Here is a 23,635-nt window from a genome sequence, read left to right on the forward strand (position 1 = left end):
GTTTTGTTCTCTGTCTTCCCCTTTTAGACTGTGAGCCCACTGTTGGGTAGGGACTGTCTCTATATGTTGCCAATTTGTACTTCCCAAGCGCTTAGTACAGTGCTCTGCATATAGTAAGCGCTCAATAAATATGATTGATGATGATGATGATCCCCCTCCCCCAGGCCCACGGCACTTATGTCCAGATCTGTCATTTATTTACTTCTATTCATGTCGGTCTCCCCCCATCTAGACTGTCAGCTCGTTGTGGGCAGGGAATGTGTCTAGTTTTTTTTAATGGCATTTATTAAGTGCTTACTATGTGCAAAGCACAGTTCTAAGCGCTGAGGAGGTTACAAGGTGATCAGGTTGTCCCACGGGGGGCTCACAGGCTTCATCCCCATTTTAACAGATGAGGGAACTGAGGCCCAGAGAAGTGAAGTGACTTGCCCAAAGTCACACAGCTGACAATTGGCGGAGCCGGGATTTGAACCCATGACCTCTGGCTCCCAAGCCTGGGCTCTTTCCACTGAGCCGCGCTGCTTCTATGATTCAAATCCCGGCTCCGCCAATTGTCAGCTGTGTGACTTTGGGCAAGTCACTTCACTTCTCTGGGCCTCAGTTACCTCATCTGGAAAATGGGAATTAAGACTGTGAGCCCCCCCCATGGGACAACCTGATCTCCTTGTAACCTCCCCAGTGCTTAGAACAGTGCTTTGCACATAGTAAGCGCTTAATAAATGCCATTATTATTATTGTTCTATGAGGTAACTGAGGCCAGAGAAGTGAAGTGACTCGCCCAAAGCCACACAGCTGACAATGGGTGGAGCTGGGATTTGAACCCACGACCTCTGACTCCAAAGCCCGGGCTCTTTCCACTGAGCCATGCCGCTTCTCTAGTTCTACTGTACTCTCCCAAGCGCTTAGTACAGTGTTCTGCACACGGTAAGTGCTCAATAAGTACAACTGAATGAATGAACTACAGAGTTCACTTTAGGGGGGTCGCTACAGTTCCCCACGGGGATCACTACACAGGAAGAACAGAGGACAGAGATGGGAGGAGTCCCTCTAGTGCGACATAATAATAATAATAATAATGATGGTATTTGTTTAGCGCTTACTATGTGCAAAGCACTGGGGGATACAAGGTGATCAGGTTGTCCCACGTGGGGCTCACAATCTTAATCCCCATTTTACAGATGAGGGAACTGAGGCCCAGAGAAGTGAAGTGACTTGCCCAAAGTCACACAGCTGACAATTGGTGGAGCCGGGATTTGAACCCATGACCTCTGACTCCAAAGCCGGTGGACAGTGTACCCCGGTGGAGAGCGCAGGGGAGTCCGGAGACCTGGGTTTTAGTCCCAGCTCTTCCCCGGCCCAGCTGCGTGGCACCGAGCAAGTCATCATCATCATCAATCGTATTTATTGAGCGCTTACTGTGTGCAGAGCACTATACTAAGCGCTTGGGAAGTACAAGTTGGCAACATATAGAGACAGTCCCTACCCAACAGTGGGCTCACAGTCTAAAAGGGGGAGACAGAGAACAAAACCAAACGTACTAACAAAATAAGATAAATAGAATAGATATGTACAAGTAAAATAAATAGAGTAATAAATATGTACAAACATATATACATATATACAGGTGCTGTGGGGAAGGGAAGGAGGTAAGATGGGGGGGATGGAGAGGGGGAAGAGGGGGAGAGGAAGGAAGGGGCTCAGTCTGGGAAGTCGCTTGACCTCTCCGGGCCTCAGTTTCCCCCTTCTTCCTCCTCCTCAGTCTGTATGCCCCTCGTGGGACAGGGACCGTGCCTGACCTGATTATCCTGAATCGACCCGGCGCTTTACACCCAGCAAGCAGGTGGCCCTACTTTCTGACCGCATCAACCGCATCTGACCGCATTAGTATGTTTGGTTTGTTCTCTGTCTCCCCCTTTTAGACTGTGAGCCCACTGTTGGGTAGGGACTGTCTCTACATGTTGCCAATTTGTACTTCCCAAGCGCTTAGTACAGTGCTCTGCACATAGTAAGCGCTCAATAAATACGATTGATGATGATGATGATGACCAACAAGAGAGGGCGGTGAGAACAGAGGCCCCTCTGCCCTCCCTCCAGCCGCCCCCCACGTGCCCGCGCCCTCACCCAGACGACGTGGTGGACGGTGTAGACGTCGCTGTCGCCCACGTAGACGCGGATGGCCCGGATGGTGAAGCCGAACTTCTTCCCGGAGCTGTGCACCACGACGGGCTGCTGGGCCCCGGGGCAGGGGCCGGCGGCGGGGGGCGCGGCCCGGCTCGGGGAGGGGTCCCGCGAGGACGAGGGGTCCGAGGACGGCGAGTGGGGGGACCCCGGGCTCCCCAGGGGAGACACGCTGAACGCATCTGGAACACAGAGTCGGCCGTCACGCGTGGCGGGGGGGAAAGACACAGATACCCACGGGACGGTGCCACCGAAACCACCGTGCGGGCGTCAACCGGGAAAACGTGTGCGTTGGTCGGGGTGAAGTGGGCTTCCCAATCTAAGGGGGACGACGAAGGGGTACGGAATCCCCATCTGTAAAACTGAGGCCCGGAACTCAAGTGACAGAGGTGGACGAGGGGCGGTGGCAGGGAGGAGATGAAAGCTGATTTTGGGATGGGTTGGGTTGGGATGAACCCATCCCGCCCCCCGCCACCCCAGGGACTTGTGGACCGCTGAATTCTCGGTGGCCTTGAGTGATCATAGAATCCCTGAGAGGAGCCAGCCTCAGTTTACCCCCACACAGCACCCCCAGGCCAGTCGCCTCGTGGCTCTGGGTGGGTCAAGGCAACAGACGGTGATGTCCTAGATGGGGAGGGGGGTGAGAAGGGCTAAGCCCGAGCCAGGGGATGGAAGGGACATGGCTGGAATCACCGCCGCAAGGAGCCGGGGACACCCAGGTGGACTCTACCTCCGGCGAACGTGAGGGACAAGGCGCCGGAGGACAGGGACTTGTGGATTTCGCTCTTCTCCACGGTGCCATCGAGCTGCGTCCGGGCCGGGGGGCTGACTGGACCCCCAGGAGCGGTGGCGGTGGCTCTGTCCACATCCTCGGGCCGTCCGTCGGGCCGGTCCCAGCGCCCTGGGGGGCTGCTGCCCACTGAGCAAAAGAGGAGGAGGAAGAGGAACAACGGACACGGTCAGGGAGAGATGGGCGGCCAGCGGGGGTGAGGGGGAGATGGGATGGACGGTGCCCAGGAGGGGTGAGGCTGCGGGGCAGGGGGCGGCGCAAGGAGGCCGTGCCCATGGGGTGGACGTTGGGGAGAGGGTGGAGCAGGGAATGTATCTTCTTACTGTTGTATTAATAATAATAATAATGATAATAATATCAATCAATCATATTTATTGAGCGCTTACTATGTGCAGAGCACTGTACTAAGCGCTTGGGAAGTACAAATTGGCAACACATAGAGACAGTCCCTACCCAACAGTGGGCTCACAGTCTAAAACTAATAATGATGATGATGGCACTGGTTGAGCGCTATGTGCGAAGTACTGTTCTAAGCGCTGGCGGAGATAGCAGGTGATCAGCTTGTCCACGTGGGGCTCACACTCTTAACCCCCATTTTCCAGATGAGGGAACTGAGGCCCAGAGAAGTGAAGCGACTTGCCCAAAGTCACACAGCTGAAGAGCGGCAGAGCTGGGATTTGAACCCATGACCTCTGACTCCCAAGCCCGGGCTCTTTCCACTAAGCCACGCTGCTTCTCTAGTGTCCTCTCCCAGGCTCTTAGTCCAGTGCTCCGCACACAGTAAGCGCTCCATAAATACGAATGAATGAATGGGTGAATGCAGTGTGGATGGTGGGGAGGGGCTGGGGGCTTTGACTATGGGGTGGACGGAGAGGAAGGGGTGAGGCAGGGAATGTGTCTGTTTATTGTTGTATTGTTCTCTCCCAAGAGCTTAGTACAGTGCTCCACACTCAGAAAGTGCTCAATAAATGAGAAGCAGCGTGGCTTAGTGGAAAGAGCCCGGGCTTGAGAGTCAGAGTTGGGTTCTAATCCCGGCTCCGCCACTTGTCTGCTGTGTGACCGTGGGCAAGCCACTTGACTTCTCTGTGCCTCAGTTCCCTCATCTGGAAAATGGGGATGAAGACTGTCAGCCCACGTGACACAATCTGATTATCTTGTACCTTCCCAGTGCTTCGGCACATAGTAAGTGCTTATCGAATACCGTCATTATTATTATTAAATATGACTGAATGAATGACTGAATGACCACAGTGTGGACGGCAGGAAGGGAGCAGGGTGGGAGGTTGCGACCACGGGGTGGACAGTGGGGAGGGGGCGGAAAAGGAGGTTATCACAGCGGCGTGGATGGGGCAGAGGGGCTGAGCGGGGCTCTCCTCCCCGCCCCCCCAAGTCCTCCCCAGTTTCCTGTAAGATGTGCCCCGCTCCACTCTCCGGCCCCCCAAATCATCATCATCATCATCAATCGTATTTATTGAGCGCTTACTGTGTGCAGAGCCCTGTACCAAGCGCTTGGGAAGTACAAATTGGCAACATATAGAGACAGTCCCTACCCAACAGTGGGCTCACAGTCTCAAAGTGGGCTCACAGTCTAAAAATCCAACGGCCCACAGTTGCCCCCATCTTCCCAGCTCTCCTGAAAGCCCACCTCTTCTGGGAAGCCTTCCGTGATTCATTCCCTAAGCTACCCATCCCGGCTTTCCCTTCTCACACAGATCTGGACCTGCCTGCGCGTCCCGTTCGTCCGGCCAACTCCCCCGGCCCTCCTGCCTCGACTCCCTGGACGCACGTGAGCCCGTTCCCCTCTCCCTGCCTTGGGACAGCGGTGTTCCCAGCCCCCGGCCTTACCCAAGAGGGCGGAACTGCGGGCAACGTGCTCCGGACCGGCGGTCTCGGGCTCATCCTGCCCGACCCGCCGGGCGGGACGTCCGGTCGGTTGCGGCTCCCCTCGGGATGCCCCCCAACTCTTCTCTCCCTCGGCGGAAATGGCCAGCGTGGGCAGGGTGTGGATGGCGGGGGGCCGGGCCCTGTCCGGGTGGGATGAGAGGGAGACAGTCAGTTGATGCCTGGATCAATCAATCAATCAATCAATCGTATTTATTGAGCGCTTACGGTGTGCAGAGCACTGTACTAAGCGCTTGGGAAGTCCAAGTGGGCAACATATAGAGACAGTCCCTACCCAACAGTGGGCTCACAGTCTAAAAGGGGGAGACAGAGAACAAAACCAAACATACTAACAAAATAAAATAAATAGAATAGATACGTACAAGTAAAATAGAGTAATAAATATGTACAAACATATACATATATACAGGTGCTGTGGGGCAGGGAAGGAGGTAAGATGGGGGGATGGAGAGGGGGACGAGGGGGAGCGGAACAAGCGGGCATCCATACACACACGTGCACTCCAGACTGGCAGCTCGTCGTGGGCAGGGAATGTGTCCCTTGCAGAGTGCTCTTCCTAACGCTGAGCACAATGCTCTGCCCGCAGGAAGCGCTCAATAAATACGACTGACACGCCAACAGGAGGCCGAGGCAAGGCCAGAGAAGCCCCTAGGCCCCACTCCCACCCCTAGACGGACCGAGACGGGCAGCTCCGCCCGCGGGCGGACGGCCAGAGGCCCGGGGCCTCACGTACATCTCGGACGGCGCCACGGTCCAGCCGAGAGCGTCGGGCGGGGGCAGCGGGGCCGGACCCTTGGCCTCGTCTACGGCGTCCTCCCCTTCCCCGGCGGAGGGCCGCGTGGTCCGCTCGATGTTGCCAAACACCTCGCGGGGGAGACGGGGATGGGGAGAAAGAGACAGAGAGATAGAGACGTAAGTTCCTCGCGCCTGACTGTAAACTCCTTGAGGGCAGGGGTCATGCCACCCAAAAAACCCATCAAAACTCCCGGGGTTGACGGCCACTTTCCTGCTCCCCCTAATAACCACTCCCCGGCTTTCATCTAGGCGCCCAGGCCCACCAAGACCACCCCTACCAATTTCTTCTCACACCACACCTCCCCCAGGAAGCGCTCCACACAGCACCCCACCACCCTATCAATCAATCAATCAATCAATCGTATTTATTGAGCGCTTACTGTGTGCAGAGCACTGGACTAAGCGCTTGGGAAGTCCAAGTTGGCAACATATAGAGACGGTCCCTACCCAACAGTGGGCTCACAGTCTAGAGGGGGGAGACAGAGAACAAAACCAAACATAGTAACAAAATAAAATAAATAGAATAGATATGTACAAGTAAAATAAATAGAGTAATAAATATGTACAAACGTATACACATATATACAGGTGCTGTGGGGAAGGGAAGGAGGTAAGATGGGGGGATGGAGAGGGGGACGAGGGGGAGAGGAAGGAAGGGGCTCATTCATTCATTCAATCGTATTTATTGAGTGCTTACTGTGTGCAGAGCACTGGACTAAGCGCTTGGGAAGTCCAAGTTGGCAACATTTAGAGACGGTCCCTACCCGACAGTGGGCTCACAGTCTAGAAGGGGGAGACAGAGAACAAAACAAAACATACTAACAAAATAAAATAAATAGAATAAATATGTACAGAGTAATAAATACGTACAAACATATATACATATACACAGGATATAGATATGAGATATGAGAAGCAGCGTGGTTTAGTGAAAAGAGCACGGGTTTGGGAGTCAGAAGTCGTGGGTTCCAGTGCCGGTTCCGCCACTTAGCTGTGTGACTTTGGACAAGTCACTTCACTTCTCTCTGCCTCAGTTACCTCATCTGTAAAATGGGAATTAGGGGGCTCAGTCTGGGAAGGCCTCCTGGAGGAGGTGAGCTCTCAGTAAGGCCTTGACAGCCCTACACCCTGACAGCCACCCGCCGGCAACAAGCACTCGGCTGGTCCTTTAATTTCATTACTGATGTGTATATATCTATAATTCCATTTATTCCGATGAGTTGACACCTATCCACACGTCTTGTTTTGGTGTCTGTCTCCCCCTTCTAGACTGTGAGCCCGTTGTTGGGTAGGGACTGTGTCTAGATGCTGCCAGATTGTACTTTCCAAGCGCTCAGTACAGTGCTCTGCACACAGTAAGCGCTCAATAAATATGACTGAATGAAGAATGGTCCTGTTCCAATCAATCAATCCTATTTATTGAGCGCTTACTGTGTGCAGAGCACTGTACTAAGCGCTTGGGAAGTACAAATTGGCAACATCTAGAGACAGTCCCTACCCAACAGCGGGCTCACAGTCTAAAAGGGGGAGACAGAGAACAAAACCAAACATACTAACAAAATAAATAGAATAGATATGTACAAACATATATCCATATATACAGGTGCTGTGGGGAAAGGAAGGAGGTAAGATGGGGGGGATGGAGAGGGGGACGAGGGGGAGAGGAAGGAAGGGGCTCAGTCTGGGAAGGCCTCCTGGAGGCAGCCAGCCAGGCAGGGGGGTCTGCCTGGGCCTGGGCATTGGGAGGACCCAGGTTCCCATCCCAGCTGTGACACTTGTCCTTGTCTTCTAGACACTTGTCTTCTAGACTGTGAGCCCGCTGTTGGGTAGGGACCGCCTCTCTATGTTGCCAACTTGTACTTCCCAAGCGCTCAGTACAGTGCTCTGCACACAGTAAGCGCTCAATAAATACGACTGAATGAATGAATGAATGAACGAACATGTCCGCTGTGTGACCCTGGGCAAGTCACTTCACTTCTCTGTGCCTCAGTCCCCTCATCTGGAAAATGGGGATTAAACTGTGGGCCTCACGTGGGACAACCCGATTGCCTTGTATCCACCCCAGCGCTTGGAACAGTGCTCGGCACCTAGCAAGCGCTGGCTCGGTGGAAAGAGCCCGGGCTTTGGAGCCAGAGGTCATGGGTTCAAATCCCTGCTCCGCTAATTGTCAGCTGTGTGACTTTGGGCAAGTCACTTCACTTCTCCGGGCCTCAGTTCCCTCATCTGGAAAATGGGGATTAAGACTGTGAGCCCCCGTGGGACAACCTGATCACCTTGTACCTCCCCAGCGCTTAGAACAGTGCTTGGCACATAGTAAGCGCTTAATAAATGGCATTATTATTATTATTATTATTATTAAATACCATCATTATTATTCTCTGTCCTTCAGTTACTTCATCAGTAAAATGGGGTTTAAATCCTCCTCATCCCCAAATGGGACCTGATGATCTTGTATCTACCCCAGCACTTAGAATGGTGCCTGGAACAGAGCAAGCACCTAAACACCACAATTATTATTGTTATTAATAATAATCGATTAATTATTAATAATATTAATACCATTAATATTAATAATACAGTTAATGTTATTAATGCTATTAAATACTATCTATTATATACTATTTAATACTATTATTGCAGAGAAGCAGCGTGGCTCAGTGGAAAGAGCCCAGGCTTTGGAGTCAGAGGTCATGGGTTCAAATCCCGGCTCCACCAATTGTCAGCTGGGTGACTTTGGGCAAGTTACTTGACTTCTTTGGGCCTCAGTTCCCTCATCTGTAAGATGGGGATTAAGTCTGCGAGCCCCAGGAGGCCTTCCCTGACTAAGCCCTCCTTTGCTTTTCTTCTTCTCGACTGTGAGCCCACTGTTGGGTAGGGACCGTCTCTCTATGTTGCCAACTTGGACTTCCCAAGCGCTTAGTACAGTGCTCTGCACACTGTAAGCGCTCAATAAATACGACTGAATGAATGAATGAACTCCCTTCTGTGTCACCCTGACTTGCTCCCTCTTTTCATTTCCCCACCCAGCTCCACAACACTTATCTGTCACGTCAGATATTAATATTCATTCAATCGTATTTATTGAGCGCTTACTGTGTGCAGGGCACTGTACTAAGCGCTTGGGAAGTGCAAGTTGGCAACATCTAGAGACGGTCCCTACCCAACAGTGGGCTCACAGTCTAGAAGGGGGAGACAGACAACAAAACCAAACATATTAACAAAATAAAATAAATAGAATAGTAAATATGTACAACTAAAATAAATAATAATAATATCTGTCTTCCTGTCTAGACCAGTAAGCTTGTTGAGAGCAGGGAATGAGTCTGTTATGTTGCTGTGTCTTTCTCTTCCAAGCACTTAATAATATTGATAATAATAATAATAATGATGGTATTTGTTAAGCACTTACTATGTGCCACGCACTGTTCTAAGCGCTGGGGTCGACACAAGGTAATCGGGTTGTCTCACGTGGGGCTCACAGTCTTATTCCCCATTTTCCAGATGAGGGAACTGAGGCACAGAGAAGTGACGTGACTTGCCCAGAGTCACCCAGCTGACAAGTGGTGGAGGCGGAATTAGAACCCACGACCGCCGACTCCCAAGCCCGGGCTCTTTCCACTAAGCCACGCTGCCTCTGCACAGTAAGTGCTCAATAAATACAACTGACTACATGGACTCCTACATTTGGAGCACAGTAAGCACTTAAACACCACAATTCCTATTATCATTTACTCCAGTTTGCCCTTGGGCCATAATTCTCCTGCTTCCCGTCTGTCCCGTGTTCATTCATTCATTCATTCATTCATTCAATCGTATTTATTGAGCGCTTACTGTGTGCAGAGCACTGTACTAAGCGCTTGGGAAGTCCAAGCACCATGTAGAGACGGTTCCTACTCTCTCCTGCCCTGTGATCTGTAAACTAGACTGTGAGTTCTAGACTGTGAGCCCGCTGTCGGGTAGGGACCGCCTCTATATGTTGCCAACTTGGACTTCCCAAGCGCTTAGTACAGTGCTCTGCACACAGTAAGCGCTCAATAAATACGACTGAATGAATGAATGAATAAACATTTTGTAGGAGGGAGTAAAGGTCACCCTGATTCTGCTGCCTTCGCCCACGCGTTCACTACAGAGCACTCGTCACAGTGTGTGCTCACTATTCTGTGCTCGCTACAGTGTATGTTCGCTACACTATGTTCACTAAGGGGCGCTCAGTATAGTGTATGCGCACTACATCGTGCTCACTACAGTGTATGTTCACTAAGGTGCACTCAGTAAAGTGTATGCTCACTTCACTATTCGTTACAGTGCAGTTTCACTACACTATGTTCACTAAGGGGCGCTCAGTACAGTGTACGCTCACTACACTGTATGTTCACTACACCATGTTCACCAAGGGGAGCTTGTAGAAGCAGTGTCGCTCAGTAAAAAGAGCTCAGGCTTTGGAGTCAGAGGTCATGGGTTCAAATCCCGGCTCCGCCACTTGTCAGCTGGGTGACTTTGGGCAAGTCACTTCACTTCTCTGCGCCTCAGTTACCTCATCTGTAAAATGGTGTACTTCCCAAGCGCTTAGTACAGTGCTCTGCACACAGTAAGCGCTCAATAAATACGACTGAATGAATGAATGAATAAACATTTTGTAGGAGGGAGTAAAGGTCACCCTGATTCTGCTGCCTCCGCCCACGCGTTGACTACAGAGCACTCATCACAGTGTGTGCTCACTATTCTGTGCTCACTACAGTGTATGTTCGCTACACTATGTTCACCAAGGGGCGCTCAGTATAGCGTACGCTCACTACATCGTGCTCACTGCGGTGTATGTTCACTAAGGTGCGATCAGTAAAGTGCATGCTCACTTCACTATTCGTTACAGTGTAGGTTCACTACACTATGTTCACTAAGGGGCGCTCAGTACAGTGTACGCTCACTACACTGTATGTTCACTGCACCACGTTCACCAAAGGGCACTCGTAGAAGCAGTGTCACTCAGTAGAAAGAGCTCGGGCTTTGGAGTCAGAGGTCATGGGTTCAAATCCCGGCTCCGCCACTTGTCAGCTGGGTGACTTTGGGCAAGTCACTTCACTTCTCTGCGCCTCAGCTACCTCATCTGTAAAATGGTGTACTTCCCAAGCACTTAGTACAGTGCTCTGCACACGGTAAGCGCTCAATAAATACGACTGACTGAATGAATGAATGAATGATTAAGACCGTGAGCCCCCCATGGGACAACCTGATCACCGTGTAACCTCCCCAGCGCTTAGAACAGTGCTTTGCATATAGTAAGCGCTCAATAAATGCTGTCATTATTACTATTATTATTACAGCATATGCTCACTACACTGTGCTCACTACAGTGTACAATCACTACACTATTTTCACTAAGGTGCGCTCGGTACAGCGTTTGCTCACTACGCTGCGCTCGCTACAGTGTACGCTCACTAAGGCGCGCTCAGTACAGCGTTTGCTCACTACACTGCGCTCACTAAGGTGCGCTCAGTACAGCGTTTGCTCACTACGCTGCGCTCGCTACAGTGCACGCTCACTAAGGTGCGCTCAGTACAGCGCTTGCTCACTACGCTGCGCTCGCTACAGTGTACGCTCACTAAGGTGCGCTCAGTACAGCGCTTGCTCACTATGCTGCGCTCGCTACAGTGTACGCTCACTAAGGTGCGCTCAGTACAGCGTTTGCTCACTACGCTGCGCTCGCTACAGTGCACGCTCACTAAGGTGCGCTCAGTACAGCGTTTGCTCACTACGCTGCGCTCGCTACAGTGCACGCTCACTAAGGTGCGCTCAGTACAGTGTTTGCTCACTACGCTGCGCTCGCTACAGTGTACGCTCACTAAGGTGCGCTCAGTACAGTGTTGGCTTACAGTGTAAGCTCGCTACAGTGTACGCTCACTAAGGTGCGCTCAGTACAGCGTTTGCACACTACGCTGCGCTCGCTACAGTGTACGCTCACTAAGGTGCGCTCAGTACATCACTATGCTGCGCTCCCTACAGTGTACGCTCACTAAGGTGCGCTCAGTACAGTGTTTGCTCACTACGCTGCGCTCGCTACAGTGTACGCTCACTAAGGTGCGCTCAGTACAGTGTTGGCTTACAGCGTAAGCTCGCCACAGTGTACGCTCACTAAGGTGCGCTCAGTACAGCGTTTGCTCACTACGCTGCGCTCGCTACAGTGTACGCTCACTAAGGTGCGCTCAGTACATCACTATGCTGCGCTCCCTACAGTGTACGCTCACTAAGGTGCGCTCAGTACAGCATTTGCTCACTACGCTGCGCTCGCTACAGTGTACACTCACTAAGGAGCGCTCAGTACAGTGTTTGCTCACTACGCTGAGCTCACTACAGTGTATGCTCACTAAGGTGCGCTCAGTACAGTGTTGGCTTACAGAGTAAGCTCACTACAGCGCACTGCCCTCGGCGGGCTCTCGATAAACACCGGGGGCGTCTAGGCCGGGACCGGATCCAAACCCAACTCGGCTCACTTTGGAAAACCTGTGGGAACACGAGGAAAACTGGCGGATTTCCAGGCTGAAGTCTTCGTCGTTGGTCTCGTCCTCCTCGTCTTCCTCCTCGGTTTCCATGTGGTGGTACTTCTCGGAGCGAGCTGCCGGCACACGGCGGGAGGAGGTCATTCCATGCCCACCGCCACCATTCCCGTTTCCGGACGGGGCTCGGGCCCTTGGGATCCCCGGAAGGGACGATTCCCGGCCCCGGCGGTGCCCACTGACAGCGGTGTCGGCGTGGTAATAATAATAATAATAATAATAATAATAACAGTATTTCTTAAGAGTGCTTACTACGCGCCAGGCAATAAAAAGCAGCGCGGCTCAGTGGAAAGAGCCCGGGCTTTGGAGTATTTATTTGGAGTATTTGGAGTACATATTTATTACCCTATTTATTTATTTACTTTACTTGTACATATCTATTTATTTTATTTTGTTGGTATGTTTGGTTTTGTTCTCTGTCTCCCCCTTTTAGACTGTTCGGGAGGGACTGGCTCTACGTGTTGCCAATTTGTACTTCCCAAGCGCTTAGTACAGTGCTCTGCACATAGTAAGCGCTCAATAAATACGATTGATGATGATGATGATGATGATGATGGAGTCAGAGGTCAGGGGTTCAAATCCCGGCTCCGCCCCTTGTCAGCTGTCACTTAATAATAATAATAATGATGGCATTTATTAAGCGCTTACTACGTGCAAAGCACGGTTCCAAGCGCTGGGGAGGTTACAAGGGGATCAGGTTGTCCCACGGGGGGCTCACGGTCTTCATCCCCATTTTCCAGATGAGGTAACTGAGGCCCAGAGATGTGACGTGACTTGCCCAAAGTCACACAGCTGACAGTTGTCAGAGCAGGGATTTGAACCCATGACCTCTGACTCTAATGCCCGTGCTCTTTCCAGTGAGCCACGCTGCTTCCCCAGCGTACTTAACTTCTCTGTGCCTCAGTTCCCTCATCTGTAAAATGGGGGTGAAGGCTGTGAGCCCCCTCCGTGGGACAACCTGATCTCCTTGTAACGTCCGCAGAGCTTAGAACAGTGCTTTGCACATAGTAAGCGCTTAATAAATCCCATCATTATTATTATTAAGCGCAGGAGCGGATACGAGCGAATGGGGTCGGGCACAGCCCCCGTTGCACGTGGGGCTCACGGTCTCAATCCCCATTTTACGGGTGAGGGAACTGAGGCACAGAGAATAATAACGGTATTTGTTACTAGCGAAGCGGCATGGCCTAGTGGCAAGAGCCCGGGCTTGAGAGTCAGAGGTCACGGGTTCTAATCCCGGATCCGCCAGAAGCAGCGTGGCTCAGTGGAAAGAGCCCGGGCTTTGGAGTCGGAGGCCGTGGGTTCAACTCCCGGCTCCGCCACTTGTCAGCTGGGTGACTTTGGGCAAGTCACTTCCCTTCTCTGGGCCTCAGTTCCCTCATCTGGAAAATGGGGATGAAGACTGTGAGCCCCTTGTGGGACAACCTGATTACCTTGTATCTCCCCCAGCACTTAGAACAGTGCTTTGCACATAGTAAGCGCTTAACAAATACCAACATTATTATTATTGTTATTATTATTATTATTATTATTATTATTATTATTATCTGCCTGCTGTATATCCTTGGGCAAGTCATTTCACTTCTCTGTGCCTCAGTTACCTCATCTGTAAAATGGGGATGAAGACTGTGGGACAACCTGATTACCTTGTTTCTACCCCAGCACTTAGAACAGTGCTGGGCACATAGTAAGCACTTAACCAATATTATTATTATTGTCATTATTATCAGGCTCCAATAGGGATTTCACCCTTCCACACCGAGCTCCCACAATAGCCCCAGGTGCGAAGCACCGCTTCTTTGTAACTGTGGCATTTGGTAAGCGCTTACTACGTGCCAGGCACTGTCCTAAGCGCCGGGGTGGACACAAGTAAATCGGGTTGGACACAGTCTCTGTCCCACGTGGGGCTCACAGTCTCACTCCCCATTTTCCAGATGGGGTAACTGAGGCCCAGAGAAGCGAAGCGACTTGCTCAAGGTCACGCAGCTGACAAGTGGCGGAGTTGGGATTAATAATGATGACATTTATGATGATGACAGCATTTATTAAGCACTTACTACGTGCAAAGCACTGTTCTAAGTGCTAGGGAGACTACAAGGTGATCAGGTTGTCCCATGTGGGGCTCACAGTCTTCATCCCCATTTTAAAGATGAGGTAACTGAGGCCCAGAGAAGTGAAGTGACTTGCCCAAAGTCACCCAGCTGACAATTGGCGGAGCCGGGATTTGAACCCATGACCTCTGACTCCAAAGCCCGGGCTCTCTCCACTGAGCCACGCTGCTTCTCTAAGCGCTTTATTAAGCGCTTACTATGTGCCAAGCACTGTTCTAAGCACTGGGGAAGTTACAAGGTGATCAGGTTGTCCCACGGGGGGCTCACAGTCTTCATCCCCATTTTCCAGAGGAGGGAACTGAGGCACAGGGAAGTGAAGTCACGTGCCTAAAGTCACACAGCTGACAAGTGGCGGAGCCGGGATTTGAACCCATGACCTCGGACTCCAAAGCCCGGGCTCTTTCCACTGAGCCGCGCTGCTTCTCCCGGCTAGAACCCACGACCTTCTAAATCCCAAGCCCAGGCACTGTCCACTATGCCATGCTTCTTTAGGGGGTTAGGGTCGCTCAACTGGACCCACCATGGAGAGCAGGGCCTCGCTGGATAATAATAATAATAATAATAATAATAATAATAATAATAATAATAATGAAATAATTTTGGTGTTAAGCGCTTACTTTTTGCCAAGCACTGTTCTAAGCGCTGTCATAGATACAGGGTAATCGGGTTGTTCCACGTGGAGCTCGCAATCTTAACCCCCATTTTACAGATGAGGCAACTGAGGCACAGAGAGGTGTACTTCCCAAGCACTTAGTACAGTGCTCTGCACACAGTAAGCGCTCAATAAATACGATTGATTGATTGATTGATTGAAGTGACTTGCCCAAAGTCACACAGCTGGACCACTAGAGCGCCCAGGAGCATCCCAGAACGGCAAGGGATCCACTAGGGAAGGTGCTGCCCTCCTGGGAGAGTGTAAGCACCCTGTGGGCAGGGTGCCTGCCCCTTCAATCAATCAACCTATAGTTCTGATCGCGTGCCTGCCCTGTGCGGAGCGCTGCGCCACGTGCTTGAAAGAGAACGATAATCACCCAACAGGCTCCCCGTTCTCCAGGAGCTCACGGGCTAGCATCCAGAAGTGTCTTTCTGGTGAATATCCATTCATTCAATCGCATTTATTGAGCGCTTACTATGTGCAGAGCACTGTACTAAGCGCTCGGGAGAGCACGATTCAACAACAGACACATTCCCTGCCCACAATGAGCTTATTCCCAAGCATTCAGTACAGTGCCAGACTCCAAGTGGGAGCTCAATAGGCAGTGTGACTGCTACTAGAGAAGCAGCGTGGCTCAGTGGAAAGAGCCCGGGCTTTGGAGTCAGAGGTCATGGGTTCAAATCCCAGCTCCGCCAACTGTCAGCTGTGAGACTTTGGGCAAGTCACTCCACTTCTCTGGGCCTCAGTTCCCTCATCTGTAAAATGGGGATTAAAACTGTGAGCCCCCCCCCAGGGACAACCTAATCACCTTGTAACCTCCCCAGTGCTTAGAACAGTGCTTTGCACATAGTAAGCACTTAATAAATACCATTATTATTATTATTATTACTACTAGCAGCATGGCACGGTGGATACAGCCCGGGCCTGGGAGCCAGAAGGTCCTGGGTTCTAATCCCGGCTCCGCTATTTGTCTGCTGTGTGACTTCGGGCAAGTCACTTCACTGCTCTGGGCTTCAGTTACCTCATCCGTAAACTGGGAATGGAGACTGTGAGCCCCACGTGGTGTCCAGCCCCATTTGCTCGTATCCACCCCAGCGCTTAGCACAGTGCCTGACACATAGTAAGCGCTTAACAAATACCATAATTATCATTATCACTGCAGCGCAGCCCAGGCGGAGAGCCGGCTGCTGGTCCCAGCTCCGCCTCGGGCCTGCTGGGTGACTTCGGGCCGGTGGCTTGACCTCTCTGGGCCTGCGTTCTGTAAAACGGGGTCAGCAGTGGTCGGGGTCCCGGCAGCAGGCCCGGGGTGGCGAGGGCTGGGCGGGGGGCCGAAGGGCGGGCGGGCGAACTTACTGTCGAAGTAGCTCGTGTCGTCCTCCGACTCCAGCTGAGGGATAAACTCGGCCTTCTGCCTCAGTAGGCCGTTCCAGTCCAGCGAGCGGAAGAAGCGATGCTGCTTGACCTCGTAGGCACCTCCTGGGGAGCCCCGGACACAGAGATGACAGAGACAAAGAGACACACACAGGGAGACATCAGTTCAGCAGTCTCTGGGAGCGACTGAGTAATAAATATGTACAAACATATGATGATGATGATGGCATTTGTTAAGCGCTTACTATGTGCAAAGCACTGTTCTAAGCGCTGGGGGATCAGGTTGTCCCGCATGGGGCTCACAGTCATCATCCCCATTTTACAGATGAGGTAACCGGCGTGGCCCATGAAGAACGGGGACCGCATCTGATCTCATCATCCCTCTCTACCCCGATGCTTTAAAAAATGCCACCACCGAAGCCCTCTGGCCAGACAGAAGCTACTGTCCAATCCAACATATATGTATCATCATCAATCATATTTGTATATATCAATGTATATATGTTTGTACATATTTATTACTCTATTTATTTATTTATTTTACTTGTACATATCTATTCTATTTATTTTATTTTGTTAGTATGTTTGGTTTCGTTCTCTGTCTCCCCCTTTTAGACTGTGAGCCCACTGTTGGGTGGGGACTGTCTCTACATGTTGCCAACTTGGACTTCCCAAGCGCTTAGTACAGTGCTCTGCACACAGTAAGCGCTCAATAAATACAATTGATTGATTGACTGGGAACCCACTGTGTGCAGAGCACTATGCAGGGCGTCTCCTGTCTGCTAGCTCTCTTCCTCCCTTCAAAGCCCTACTGAGAGCTCACCTCCTCCAGGAGACCTTCCCACACTGAGCCCCCATTTTCTTCTCCTCCCCATCCCCTCCACCCTACCTCCTTCCCCTCCCCATGGCACCTGGATATCAATCAATCAATCAATCATATTTATTGAGCGCAAGCCACGTAACTTCTCAGTGCCTCAGACACCTCACCTGTAAAATGGGGATTAAGACTGTGAGACAACCCGATTACCTTGTCTCTACCTCAGCGCTTAGAACAGTGCTAGGCATGTAGTAAGCGCTTATTAGTAGGACTGGACAGACTGCTGTGGAGCCAGGCCCGCGGCCCCCATCCCCGGGGATCTGCCGGTGGGGTGGAGGGGGCGGGGGGACGACCAACACGCTCCAGGAAGGCCAAGCCAGCAGGGCCCAATGGGGGTGTCCAGTCCCCCCTGCCGCTCCTATACCGTCCCCACGGACTTGGGCTCTGTGCCTCAGTTACCCCATCTGTAAAATGGGGATTAAACCTCTGAGCCCCATGAGGGACAGGGACTGGATCCAACTCGACTAACTTGAATCTATCCTAGTGCTTATTACGGTGCCTGGCACATAGTGAGAGCTCAAGTATCATAAAAAAATAATTCCCCAATTGCTCTTAGTACAGGAATCCTGACTGATAGCTGTTTAGTTGCACGAGGGCGAAGCCCTCGGCGGCTTCCATGGTGCCCGCGTGAGGGGTCCCCGGGGGGCTCTCACCAGTGCCCAGCCTCTCCAGGGGGTCCTGGCGTAGCAGCAGAGTGATCAGGCACTGGGCTTCGGGAGGCGGAATCTCTTCTTCCTTGTCTGGCCAACTGATGTCATCTGGAAGAAAGTGTGGATGTGGGTCACTACAACCCCCCCCCTCTCCCCAATTGCTCCAGGACCGGCCTTTGGCTTTTGACCGGCCGGCCGGAGGCGGGCGAGGGGCCAGCGGGGCCTTGGGGGCTCCCAATCCCTCCTGGTCAGGGACCGAGCAGAGCATAGTGAAACCCCCCAGTGTCTGTGGGGGTCATAGACTGCAAGACGGTGGTGAGGGAAAGGCCCGGCCACCCCACTGCCAATCTCCGGCGATGGTCAGCCTGCTTGCGGCCGAGGACGATGGGTGATCGGGTTTGGGCCAGACAAGGCCCAAACGTTTCTGCAACCCTTGTGCAGAAACGCTCTGGGCAAGTTACTCTCCTCCTCAAAAATCTCCAGTGGCTGCCTGTCAACCTACGCATCAGGCAAAAACTCCTCACTCTCGGCTTCAAAGTTCTCCATCCCCTCACCCCCTCCTACCTCACCTCCCTTCTCTCCTTCTCCAGCCCAGCCCGCACCCTCCGCTCCTCTGCCGCCGCTAACCTCCTCACTGTACCTCGTTCTCACCCGTCCCGCATTCAACCCCCGGCCCACATCCTCCCCCTGGCCTGAAATGCCCTCCCTCGGCACATCCACCAAACTAGCTCTCTTCCTCCCTTCAAAGCCCTACTGAGAGCTCACCTCCTCCAGGAGGCCTTCCCACACTGAGCCCCCTTTTTCCTCCCCTCCTCCCCGTCCCCACAGCACCTGTATATATCTTTGCACAGATTTACTACTCTGTTTATTTGACTTGTACATATTTACTATTCTATTTATTTTGTTAATGATGTGCATTTAGCTTTAATTCTATTTATTCTGACGACTTGACACCTGTCCACATGTTTAGTTTTGTTGTCCGTCTCCCCCTTCTAGACTGTGAGCCCGTTGTTGGGTAGGGACCGTCTCTATATGTCACCAACTTGTACTTCCCAAGCGCTTAGTACAGTGCTCTGCACACAGTAAGCATTCAATAAATACGATTGAATGAATGAATAACCAAGGTGGAGGCCACGGACGTCTCCCGGCCGGCTCCACTCCCGCTCCCGCGGAATTCCCTGCAGGGGCTGCCTGTCGGCTTCCCTGGGCTTTGGTCTGTTTCCCTGTGATTCCACAGGACTCTTCCCTACTGCCTGCAAGGGGCAGATTTCATCTTAAGGGAATGCCGGCAGGACGGCCCCCGGCCCAGCACCGCAACTATGGCCAACCCCATTATCTTGTATCTACCCTGGCACTTAGTACAGTGTCTAGCACCTAGTAAGTGCTTAACAAATACCACAGTTATTATTATTATTATTACTGGGGTCCCGGCACCGACTAGTCCGTGGGGAGAAGACACCAAGACGCCAGTGAGGAGGGTTGTGGATGCCACAGCGGCCCCGATTGGTCCAGGAGCCAAACGGGGAGTTGGGACGGAGCCGCCGACCCGGCGCTGAGTGGCAGCAGGAGGAGGGCAGGCAGGGGTGGGGGCCGGGGTACTGACCGCTGATGACCTGGCCGAACAGCTCCTCCGGCGTGTCCCCAAAGAAGGGCACGCAGCCCACCAGGAACTCAAACAGGATGATGCCCATGGCCCACCAGTCCACTGGCTTCCCATAGCCCTGCCGCAGGATCACCTCGGGCGCGATGTATTCGGGCGTGCCACACACCTAGGAGACGGGGGAGGAACGGAGCCGGGCGGCTTGAGGCCCGCGGGCACCCCCTGGCCCGGGGCACCCAAGCCGAGAGGGAGGAAGGGGAGGGAGAGGACTGACGGTGGGCACAGCCTGCACTAGGCCCTTGGGAGAGCACCACTGAAAGAAGACGATAATTAGAATGGTATCGGTTAAGCGCACACTATGTGCTAAGCGCTGGATAGATATGTCCCCCAGTCCCCGTCCCACAAGGGCCTCACAGGGAGGGAAAACGGGCGTTGCATCCCCATTTTACAGATGAGGACACTGAGGCACTTCCAGACTACAAGCCCGTTGTCTCTGTTGCCGAATTTTACTTTCCAAGCGCTTAGTACAGTGCTCTGCACACAGTAAGCGCTCAATAAATACCACTGAATGAATGAGGCACAGGGAGGTTCAGTGACTTGCCCAGGTCACAGAGCAGACAAGTGGCGGGGCGGGGATTAGAACCCAGGTCTCCTGACTCTCCGGCCCGGGAGCCCCAAGTGGGACGGGGCCCAGGAGTGGGAGTCGTTATAACAGTCTTCCCAGCTCCAACCTTAGGGACCGCCCCCCCCGCCCCAAATCACACTGGATCATTTTCAATTATCAGGGGATGGGGTGGGTGGGGAGAGATGGTTTGAGTCCCCTTCTAGACTGTGAGCCCACTGCTGGGTAGGGACCATCTCTCTATGTTGCCAACTTGTACCTCCCAAGCGCTTAGTACAGTGTTCTGCACACAGTAAGCGCTCAATAAATACGATTGATTGAATGAATGAATGAATGAAGTCACAGGAAAGAAAAGCTGACTTCTGTCACTTCATTCATTTGATCGTATTTATTGAGCACTTATTGTGTGCGGAGCACTGTATTAAGCCCTTGGAGGGAATAATATGGGATGCATTATAAAGAGGACAGTCAGACCAAAGGGAGTGAGTGGTCCCAGGGTCCTCAACAGGAATCCTCCTCTCCCCTCCTCTCTCAAACCCTTGCCACATCCGTGTCTCCCAGTCTGTGTGTCCATAATAAGCTCTGCGCATAAGCGCTCAATAAATACCATTGAGGGAGTGATTGTCAGGGCACCTCCGATCCCGCTCGAAACGATCTCTAATAATAATAATAATTATAATAATAATAATGGCATTTATTAAGCGCTTACTATGTGCAAAGCACTGTTCTAAGCGCTGGATCTTTGGGAGCAAGACCCCCTGCAGTGGCCCGGCCATGGCCCGCCGAGCATGCCGGAAGGCAACTCGGCCCGCTCGGAAGTCCAGGGGTCCGCACGGAGCCTGAGGGACCTCCCCCTCCTAGACTGTGAACCCGCTGTTGGGTAGGGACCGTCTCTATATGTTGCCAAGTTGTACTTCCCAAGCGCTTAATACAGTGCTCTGCACACAGTAAGTGCTCAATAAATACGACTGAATGAATGAATGAATGACCCCGGTGTCCGGCTCCGTGCAGTTCCCCACCCATCTACCCATCCCCACCCTCGCGGGTGAACAACTCGTCCAGTTTCCTGGCGGACCGAGGAGCACTGGGGATGGACAGATGGACAGACACGGGGGTGGTGAGGATCTGCAAGGGTTTGGGGGAGGAGGGGAGAGGAGGATTCCCAGGGAGGACCATTCGCTCCCCTTGGTCGACCGTCCCTCTTTATACCGCGTCCCATATTGTAGTCTCCCAAGGGCTTAGTACAGGGCTCACAGTCAGCGCTCAATAAATACGACTGAATGAATGAATGAAGCTTGGGTTGGGCACACCCGTTCTAAAACCATCTGGGTGCCCTTGAACTTTATTGCCAGTGTTAAGCTCATTGTGGGCAGGGATGTGTCTTCTTATTGTTATATTGTACTCACCCCAGTGCTCAATACAGTACTTTGCACACAGTAAGTGCTCAATAAATACGACTGAATGAATATGGCACACTGATTCCTGACAAGGACCACTAAAAAGTCCTCTTTGGCTTCAATCCTTCCGTCCACCCCAGTGGAATCGGAGGGCTGTTGTTGGGGCCCGGGGCCCACGTCTGCTGGGCAACCATGATGGCAGGACTGTTTGGCTTTGAAAATGGCAGATTGGGTCCATTGGCACAACGTGCGTGGGGCTGATTGGGGGCAAAGTCAGGAGGAAGAGGAGGAGGAGGGCAGTGGGGGTATCTCAGGCAGGCCAAGACGGGGCACGCGGGCACAAGGCCTGACCCACGGCCTTTCACTCGGAAACAAGGGATTGCCCAAGGGGGAAAGGGATCCAGTGGTCCGGGCGGTGGCCCGTCTCTCCCCGGGCGGGAACCCACCTGCTTGTCCCGGAACTCGCGGGCGTCCTTCTCAATGTGGCCCTCGTACAGGTTGGTGGTCAGGCTCATCAGCCCCACTTTGGACAGGCCGAAGTCGGTCAGCTTGATGTGCCCCATCGACGTGACCAACAAGCTGCGGGGGGGAAGAGAGCGGCCGTCCGCGTCGGCACGGACACGGGGGCCCAGGACACACCAGGATGAGATTCTGGACACCCGGGTTCCAGTCCCAGTTCTGCTGCTAGCCTGCTTGGTACCCTCAGGCAAGTCCCTGGCCTTCTCTTGGCCTCGGTTTCCTTCTCATCGGTAAAATGGGCGTACGATCCCTGTTCTCCCCTCTCTTGGTAAGATTACGAGTGGGAGAGCAAAAGAGGGAGGAGAAAAGGAAAGAGGGAAAGAGAGCGAAGGAGAGTAAAGGGGGCCAGCTGCCCTTTGGGATGCTAGGCCAGGAGAGTCAGCATGAGTTGAGTGACCACTGCAGGGACCATCAGCAGTGGAGGGAAGGGCAGTACAATTTGAGGTGCTGACCCACAGCTGCAACGTAGCTTTCTTAGTCACCCACGTCCGGAACGAGAAAAAAAGCAATTCCCTCTCTCTCTTTCCACTTCCCCACCTCATTGGGTGTGCGTGACCCACAGGGGAGGGTCTTCAAGGTTTGCGGGAGGAGGGGAGAGAAGGATTCCCGCTGAAGACCCTGGGGAACACTCGCTCCCCTGGGTCTGACTGTCCCTCTTTATAACACGTCCCACATTTACTCTCCCATAATAATAATAATGATGATGGCATTTATTAAGCGCTTATTTTGTGCAAAGCACTGTTCTAAGCACTGGGGAGGTTACAAGGTGATCAGGTTGTCCCACGTGGGGCTCACAGTCTTCATCCCCGTTTTACAGATGAGGGAACTGAGGCACAGAGAAGTGAAGTGACTTGCCCCAAGTCACCCAGCTGACAAGTGGCGGAGCTGGGATTTGAACCCATGACCTCTGACTCCAAAGCCCGGGCTCTTTCCACTGAGCCACGCTGCTTCTGTCCAGCTGTTGGTGCCCTGGGGTAGCCCTGGTAGTAGCATGGCCCACACCGGGGTGCGCTTGGGGGGCAGGCTGCAAATCCACCCTGGCTACTGATGGTCAGTGATAACCCACCTTGGCTCCAGGCGAGGGTATCGCAACATCCAACCCCACCCGAATAACTCAGCACAACTCGAACCAAATCGCACAACCCCCATCAACCCAATCCAAGAAAACACAATCCGACCCAACGCAACCCGAGACAGCCCAGCCCGGCCCGGCGTGACGCGCGCGAGCGACAGCTCTCGCCGGCCCGTGGTCCCAGGGTCTGGGTTCGGGCCCGTACTTGTCTGGCTTGAGATCCCTGTGCACGATCCCGTAGTTGTGGAGGTATTCGAGCGCCAGCACCGTCTCGGCGAAGTACATGCGTGCCATGTCCACGGGTAGGGGACCCATGTTCTTCATCAAGGTGGCACAGTCTCCTCCTGCGAGACACCAGACAGTGAAGGGCTGCGGGCTCACGCCGTGGACTCTCACCAATCAATCAATCAATCAATCGTATTTATTGAGCACTTACTGTGTGCAGAGCACCGTACTAAGCACTTGGGAAGTACACGCCAATCAACCAGGAGCTCAGACACTGGGCTTGGACTCGGGGTTCATTCATTCATTCATTCAATCGCATT

The 23,635-nt window shown here is 52.7% G+C and overlaps 1 protein-coding gene across 2 annotated transcripts in view; it reads right to left on the reverse strand.

Annotated features, from left to right (window-relative positions):
* Nucleotides 1-23,635, reverse strand: part of MAST4 (microtubule associated serine/threonine kinase family member 4) — a 192,558-nt gene that overhangs the window by 8,499 nt on the left and 160,424 nt on the right. For both annotated transcript variants that reach the window (XM_038765621.1, XM_038765622.1), the window contains 10 exons: nucleotides 23,296-23,434; nucleotides 21,946-22,078; nucleotides 19,484-19,649; nucleotides 17,884-17,988; nucleotides 16,336-16,458; nucleotides 12,154-12,275; nucleotides 5,604-5,734; nucleotides 4,814-4,992; nucleotides 2,909-3,097; nucleotides 2,122-2,360 (listed from right to left, as the gene is read on the reverse strand). In XM_038765621.1, coding sequence (XP_038621549.1) covers nucleotides 2,122-2,360; nucleotides 2,909-3,097; nucleotides 4,814-4,992; nucleotides 5,604-5,734; nucleotides 12,154-12,275; nucleotides 16,336-16,458; nucleotides 17,884-17,988; nucleotides 19,484-19,649; nucleotides 21,946-22,078; nucleotides 23,296-23,434 — 1,526 coding nt within the window. The remainder of the gene's footprint in view (nucleotides 1-2,121; nucleotides 2,361-2,908; nucleotides 3,098-4,813; nucleotides 4,993-5,603; nucleotides 5,735-12,153; nucleotides 12,276-16,335; nucleotides 16,459-17,883; nucleotides 17,989-19,483; nucleotides 19,650-21,945; nucleotides 22,079-23,295; nucleotides 23,435-23,635) is intronic.

This window comes from Tachyglossus aculeatus, chromosome 23 (assembly GCF_015852505.1).
Source record: "Tachyglossus aculeatus isolate mTacAcu1 chromosome 23, mTacAcu1.pri, whole genome shotgun sequence".
Taxonomy (NCBI): Eukaryota; Metazoa; Chordata; class Mammalia; order Monotremata; family Tachyglossidae; genus Tachyglossus; species Tachyglossus aculeatus.